The 7,930-nt window shown below is 43.1% G+C and overlaps 1 protein-coding gene across 1 annotated transcript; it reads right to left on the bottom strand.

Annotated features, from left to right (window-relative positions):
- Positions 1 to 985: 985 nt before the first annotated feature.
- On the bottom strand, positions 986 to 6,138 carry LOC109465458 (regulator of chromosome condensation-like). Its single transcript, XM_019762742.1, has 10 exons — positions 6,037 to 6,138; positions 4,725 to 4,866; positions 4,497 to 4,583; positions 3,828 to 3,900; positions 3,025 to 3,470; positions 2,708 to 2,903; positions 2,355 to 2,489; positions 2,114 to 2,224; positions 1,728 to 1,886; positions 986 to 1,172 (listed from the first exon to the last, which is right to left on the bottom strand). The coding sequence occupies exons 2-10, from the start codon at positions 4,860 to 4,862 to the stop codon at positions 991 to 993; spliced, it is 1,527 nt and encodes a 508-aa protein (XP_019618301.1). The 5' UTR covers positions 4,863 to 4,866; positions 6,037 to 6,138; the 3' UTR covers positions 986 to 990.
- Between the last annotated feature and the right edge of the window lie 1,792 nt (positions 6,139 to 7,930).

Below are 7,930 nucleotides of genomic sequence, written 5' to 3'. Positions count from 1 at the left end.
CTTATACGCGCATCAGTTTTGGGGTTCCCAGAGGATGTCATCCATATTATCAAGTCAACATGGCCTTAGGTGAGAAATCTTTACTCTCCAAGCAGAGGCTTTTTTTTATCAGGGTTTCTCTTTTGCACTGAATTTTTTTCCACTGAATTTTTTTTGGGTTTGGTGGAAAATAAATTCAGTGCAAAAGCGAAACCCCGATAAAAAAGCCTAAAAACATGCTAAAAACAACCCCAATCCCAAACCTCTGCTTGGAGAGTAAGAAATCTTGGTTGTGTAAAAGAAGACTCCTGTATCCTATACTTAACCAACCTGATGAAACTATTTTCAGGAACTCTACTCTGTAATCGGCTCAGTCTGATTAAGCAAGTGGGGAAGAGTAGCTGAGGACTTTGGGGAGTTCAAAAAATACTACTAGTTCCAAAAAATACTACTAGTTAAACTGTTTATACATGTATACTCTTTAGCACAGGGGTAGGAGTTACCTTTCTGAACCAGGTTTGAACGGTAATTTTCAGCTAAAAATCACGGACTTTTCCACTGCTCAACTTCAGTCTTTGTCAAAGAATACCCGATATTCATTGACAAAGACTGAAATTGAACAGTTGAAAAGACCACGATTTTTAGTTGGAAATTACAGTTCAAACTTGTTTCAGACTCCTGCACAGATGAATCTTCAAGCTGGGAATTACCTGTCTCATTACATTTGTGAAGATTACTCACTCATTCAGGGTAGCAACAGTAATATAGTATTTCAGACTTTTCCAACTGGGGAAAAAGTTTTAATAAACAAAACGTATTGCTTATTAAAACTTTTATCCGGTTGGAAAAGTCTGAAATATTATCTTACTGTTACTGCCTTTTCTCATTCTAAAGTGGGAAAACAAATTACTTCAAAATTAAAGTTTTCAACCTAAACGCCTATACTGCTACCGTATCTACTTGCATTTACACATAATAATCACAGACAAGTCGTCGTGCATTTTCAGCCTTTTATTTTGATGTACTGGGAGCAGGAGGAGGGTCCACCAGGACGAGGGTGTGCTGCCCGCCCACGCTGATGGTCTGCAGTGGGCCGGGCAGTCCCACCATGGGGACAGGGGCCGCAACTTCTTGGACTTCTTCTCCAAGACACAATTGGTTAGAGACCCCTGATCCCCAGGCGTATCCACGGCCTGCAGAAAATAAAGAAACAAACACATCAGACAGGGTAGAAATCTAATCTATACACAAACAGGATAGAAATCTGTACACTCATGTAAGTGGAATCACACCGACTTGGACTGTCTCGTCTCTTGTTTGTGTAGTACAATGTGACATGCATGTTACAACGAAGGTACAATTTGTGTAGTACAATGTGACATGTTACAAGGTACAATTTGTGTAGTACAATGTGACATGTTACAAGGTACAATTTGTGTAGTACAATGTGACATGTTACAAGGTACAATTTGTGTAGTACAATGTGACATGTTACAAGGTACAATTGTGTAGTACAATGTGACATAGTTACAAGGTACAATTTGTGTAGTACAATGTGACATGTTACAAGGTACAATTTGTGTAGTACAATGTGACATGTTACAAGGTACAATTTGTGTAGTACAATGTGACATGTTACAAGGTACAATTTGTGTAGTACAATGTGACATGTTACAAGGTACAATTTGTGTAGTACAATGTGACATGTTACAATGATACAGTGTAGAACATGAGTATGGGTCTCTCACCTTGACTGGTCCAGCAGAAGGACTGCCTGGGGCCGGCTGCGACCTGCCTGATGTTATTCGGCAGGCCAGGAACAGGCCGGGGGGAGTCGATAGGTTGTCTGGAGATGACTCCCGTTCCAGCCTGTCCGCTGTAGCCGTCACCCCAGCAAAAGACGGCTCCTATAATCCAAAACAAGAAAGAAAATCAGTCAAGGGCGTTTCACAATACACAAAGGATAGCAGTCGCAGTCAGTGGTCATAGATATTAACTATCTTTACTCCTGGAAGCTGAACATTGATGATATCAGGTGTACGGCATACAATAGGTTTACGATACACGACAAGCACGTCTATCTCTCACGAGACGGAACAATAAACGATAAAGCGGATAGTGTGTGTGAGCTTACCTGAGGAGCTGAGGGCAACGGCATGGTCGTCCCCCAATGCCACTTGTACCAGGTTCTTCTGGGAGAGGGCTGACAACTTTCGTGTCATCCAGATCGTGCGTGGGCCCTCTCCTATTGTTGTAAAAAAAGATGTGTATCAAACTCTGCTGACTACTTTTCACACTCCATCTTTGAAATGTATGAACACATGGAATTTTTATTTAATAACTGATAGATATTGAGACAAAACAAAGTGACTTACCCAGCTGGTACAAGTAGTTGTTCCCACAGCCCCAGATGTCGTCTGCTGCGGTCAGTCCGATGGTGCTGTAAGTACCGCAGCAGACGTCAACGAACTGGGAGGCTGTGGTCCAGGGGGACGGGGTCAGGGACAACTCTGCAGGAAAACACGGAGAAAGTGAGGCGTTATTATATTTCACAACTTCTGCTTGGTTGTAAGAGAAGCCACCACATTTACAGGTTCAGAAAGTGAGGGATGCGACCATGAAGTCGTCTGTACTGGCAGATGATAAACATATCTACCCAGTGTACATGTGAAAGTCAATACACCTGAAATCGTGGGTCCCAAGAGTAACTTTCGGTCATGGTACTCACCCCGAGATGATCTTTTCAGGGCACGTCGCTCCCTGACCCTTCCTAATTGCCCTCGGTCCGCAGATCCGCAGGTGGCGATTGAATTGCCGACGAGGACTGCCAAGTGGTGGGCACCAGCTGCGATCTTGGTCGCTGGTGCCCACAGGGGGACCTCCAGCAAGCGGGGCCCGATGTCGTGGAATACCCCGCCTGCGTCCTGTACAAAAGAGAAAAACACATGCAACCCTGTCAATATTGTGCAAAGCTTGTGGTATTCAAGCACAGTGGAAAGGGACTCCATCAGAACTATAGCTAGTAAAACACGTGGTGCAACTCACCCTCAGCTGGCCGGCCCAGAACACGCGGCCCGAGGTGTCCAGGACAGCAGTGAAACTGTCGCCGCAGGACACCTGAGCCGCGACCATGGCCGGACCGAGGGACACGGAGGCCACCGTCCGGCAGTCCTCTTCACCTGCGTTGGGCCTGGCCAACTCTCCTTCGTCGTTCAAGCCGCAAAGCAGAACTTCTCCCTCGGCAGTAAGAAATGCCGAGTGCAGACCGCCGGCGGCCACGTCCACGATGGTTTTACCAGGGGGTAAGACCACCGGGGTCGGCAGAACCCTCTCCTCTTCTTCCGCGATGCCAAGCCCAAGCTGGCCGCAGTCATCTTGACCAAATGCCATAGCCAGCCCGGCTGGCCGCGGTGTCAGAGGAGGGGATTCGGAGAAGTCTGCCCGCGGCTCTGAAGGCCAGGCCCTGGGCTGCGGACCCGTCTTTTGAAGACCTGTTGATGAGTGAATTAAAAAAAAGATCAGCATTGCATTCAGTATTTCACAAAAGAGACAAAGTATCGTGAAATCATTCCTCAGTTGATTGACATTTTATGTACCGCAATCATTCCGCAGTAGACTGATTTGACTTTCACAGATCACATAAACTGCTTACGTCCCGGGGGGGAGGGGGGAATTTTGAATAGAACGGCGTTCTAGAACGCAGAAATCAAACGCCGCTTGCGCTCACGGTGTCCCCCCGCGAGATCAGTATTACAAAAGGTGGGTGTCTATTTTCTTGGTAATATATGCGGAAATGACAGGAAAACAGGCATCAACTTTATATGGTGACATTACGAGCAGCAACTCACCAGTCAAAGCCGTCATGATTGTTTCCACCTCGTCCTGGAGGGATGTGCCCCGCTTGACCCTCAGTTCGCCGAGCTGCACAAACACAAGAAAGTTTCTCTTTACATCTTCAGTCCATTTGAATAAAATTAATGATATGATGAGTAGAACAAACAAATGTCAGGGAAAAGAACCCATGTATAAGAATGAAATATAACAACAGTGTCCGAGACATCTAGTCCATGGGCTCCCCTTTCAGCGTGAGTGAACAATGTATTAGCGATAGAATAAATTTCCGGCACTGCAATGCATGTAAAAAAATCTCACGAAAGTTCATCTGTGTTGGTAGTTACATGACTGTTTAAATTTAAAACTTTTGATCCAACACATTGAACCGCAACGGGGGCCGACATCGTCTACCAGATCCATTGACCCAGTGTTGACGTCACACTTCAAAGAAGCCACGTGACAAGCTTCACTGGGTCAGTCTACTGAGGAAGACCAGAGTGACTGGTTGAAAGCTCTAGGTGGCAGAATTTTTTTGTGTTGGATCAAAAGTTTTAACTTTAAACATGTAAAAAAAACTAGTTCAGGCATTTCCTCACATCATAAGGGCAAAATAGGACCCAAGTTAAAACCGTACATACTTACTAGATGATCCAGTTGCTAAAGAAAAGTCTATTTTTACTCACGGTCAAGGCAATGAGCATCCTCATGTCGACTTCCTCCTGCTCCCAGTGAGTCACGCCTGTAGCTTTCCTCTTGCGGTAGATGAACTCCTGTAGATGCAACGAGACGATGATTTAGTTGGTACAGTCTGCTTCGTGTCGCTTGTTTAAACAGAATTTAACATATTACTACTACAAAACACGGACGAAAATGGCAGATTCGCAATGATGATAGTGAAGAAGTCGGCTTACTTTGACCTGGGCAGGAGAAAGGCCGACGCCCACTGCTTCCTTCATAAGTGCAGATAGCCTGGGGCAGTGAGGGTCCACACTCCAAAGCCCACGTGCCCAGAGTTCCTCTAGCTTCCTCTTCTTTCCTTCAGGGATCATTTTTCTACATGCAAACATACAAGGGGTCGCATCATACATGTTTTAGTAACAGAAAGTACCTAGGTATGTTCATCAACGTCACAAAGGCAAGAAGCGACTAGCGACTTTCTATGTCAGAAAACAGAAATAACCAAAAAGATAATTTTGACATCAATAAACTAGCTCTAACAGCATAAATGGACCTATTACATTATTACGTCACAGTTTGTTTACCTGCTCTAAAGAACATTCTAGAACGGTCAGTTAGATAATAAATATCATTGTAAGTTTTCAAAGTCAGGTGTGTTGGATTTTTGCTGTGTCTAGTATTGTTGGTACATCATTACATGCCGTAATGGGTGATTTAGTTGTGACAGTAGAAGAAAGTAGTACAAAGGCTACACAAACACACACCGCGCTATGCACTCCTGTACAATGTAAACATCGATTGACCACAAACTGTCCCAACATTCATTGCGGTAAACTGTGACGTAATCATGTAATAGTACACTAAAGACACGAAAATTTCGAGCCATTTGCCACATTACATGTTATCTGAAGAAACTATCTAGATTATCAAAAGTATGTACTAGCAAAGAAATAAAATGCTTCTCTATTTCTATTTTACGTAAGAAGTTGTCTATACATACGTTTGACGAACATGTACTAGTAGAATAATTGCAATTTTAAACTATGTGTACTAGCTGCTAGTACGTAGTCTAGCGGACAAAATGTATCAAAAACTGTTCTTGAATGACAGATGGCACTAGAAAAGTCAATAAGTACTAGTGGGTCTGGTCACATTCGTCCAACGATCGTCGCACGATCACAAGCTACGAGATGAGACAACAAAATTCAAGTGTCAAATTCAACAGAAAAGACTGCTAAAATATACATCCTTGTCGGCGGTAATGGTTTTATCACAGTGCATTTAAAAATCCAGCGGCATCAAAATTGTACGACGATCTACGACAAATGTGGCCGCCCCGGAGAATGAGAACTGTTGGTCGGAATATCCAGTATGTTAGCCGCGGCGACTCAGTTGCAGGGCTTCTCTTGCTTGCAGTCTTTTACATATCAACAGTCGCGGAGCGGTGCATTGGGCTGTTGGGCCAAATGAACAAACATGCGTTTTACCGTGCCGGAACAATTTGAGGTCGAAATTTGCACGTCCCTAGATTCCTAACAGCCTTACCTAACGTGCCGGGGTGTTTTGTGCGCCAACCGGCCCCTGCACGACTCGTACCGCCAGTATTTGCGATCGCTCCCCGTGTATTCATAAGCCGAGTGGCCGCCATCTTGGTCAGCCGCGCGCTGAATCATCTACTTTCAAATGTGCCGCTACTTTTCTGACCCATTAAAATACCTTATCAGAAAAGTAGCGACAAATTGGCAGGCAGCTGATTCCAATTAAAAATGGTGGCCAACTGTTAATATGTTTTACATGGGGAGCGATCGCAAAAAGTGGCGGTACGACTCGCGCAGGGGCCGGTTGACCGACCCCCAACCCAAAAAAAAAAACCGGCACGCTAGGAAAGGCTGTTAGGAATCTAGGGACGTGCAAACTTTGGTCTCAAAGTGTTTAGGCACGAAGGATCGCATGTTTGATGTTTGTTCATTTGGCCCAATGCACCGCTCCGCGACTGTTGTTAGAGCTAAGGCCACAGCATGTAAATTTTATGGATGACATCCTCCGCAGACTCCAAATCTAATGCGAGCGGGCGAAAAAAAACAAGGCGGGCCGAAAAAAACAAGGTTCCTACATTTTAAAATTTTGACTCAATCATGGTACAAATGGTTTTGATTCAGTGGGAACATCACTATACACAGCCAGTATCACATATCACTGCATAAAAGTAAGAAACAAGACATTAAATCAGAGCCTTTTCTTCCAAAATCAGGCTAAAATCAATGCTCGCGCGGATGTCATCCATAAAAATTACTTGCTGTGGCCTAATGTAAAAGACTGCAAGCAAAATGTAAAGGACTGCAAGCAAGAAAAGCCCTGCATCAGTCGCCGCGGCTAGCAGTATGTAATATGCATGTATGTATGTATGTGTGTATGTATGTATGTATGTATGTATGTGTGTATGTATGTATGTATGTGTGTGTGTGTATGTATGTATGCATGTATGTATGTGTGTGTGTGTGTGTGTGTGTGTGTGTGTGTGTGTGTGTGTGTGTATGTATGTATGTATGTATTTATGTATAATCAGTAAGCGTTCTACTCACAGTTTCCGTGCGTCTGTACTGTGACGTCCGAACCGGTCAAAGTGAAAACGTTCGTCTAATACATTGGAAAAAAACATAAGATTAACAATAAGAAAGTAGTTTAGTCTTCTCAAACTGGATGCATTTTTAATCAGTAGACGTTTCAACTTCCAGGTGTACATCCGACACCCTTCACCAGTACAGAGGAATTTACGGAACAACAATAAAGTTCTAAATAAACAAAAATAAAAACAGTCAATGTTCTGAAGAAGGTTCTAGATAAACAAAAGGTAACTGACAAGGTTCTACAAACATTCTAAATAGTGTTCTAAATAAACAAAAGGTAACTACCAAAGGTTCATTCAAAAAAGTGAAGAAAATAACTAATTAAAAACGAAAGTACGGCAAAAATACAATACACAAAGTGTCTGAATATGATTAAATGCGTTGTAAAGCGATGTCCTTTCAATTCAAAGACGGCCGATAAACATGCTCGTAGATAGCCTCCCTTAAATGTACCCCCGCTCAAACCATCTGGACTCACGGTCTAAAATATCAGTACTATCTACATGAAAGGAATGTCCGTTGTGATTGTTGTGGTGGTAAATGACAGAAGAAAAACCACTGGTACTTGCCCGAAAATGTTGTTGATATCTTTCCTTCATCATCACTTTTTTTAGTTATTTCCTTCCTTTGCTTACCCTTTTTTGAACGTATTTCAAAAGTTTTGACAGTTACCTTTTGTTTATTTTACTATTTAGAATGTTTGTAGAACCTTGTCAGTTACCATTTGTTTATTTAGAACACCATTTAGAATGTTTGTAGAACCTTGTCAGTTACCTTTTGTTTATTTAGAACTTTCTTTAGAACATTGACTG

The sequence above is a fragment of the Branchiostoma belcheri genome, unplaced genomic scaffold (genome assembly GCF_001625305.1).
Source record: "Branchiostoma belcheri isolate BF01 breed outbred unplaced genomic scaffold, Haploidv18h27 scaffold150, whole genome shotgun sequence".
NCBI lineage: Eukaryota > Metazoa > Chordata > Leptocardii > Amphioxiformes > Branchiostomatidae > Branchiostoma > Branchiostoma belcheri.
The sequence above is the reverse complement of the archived record's forward strand: the minus strand, read 5'-3'. Positions and strand labels throughout refer to the sequence as shown.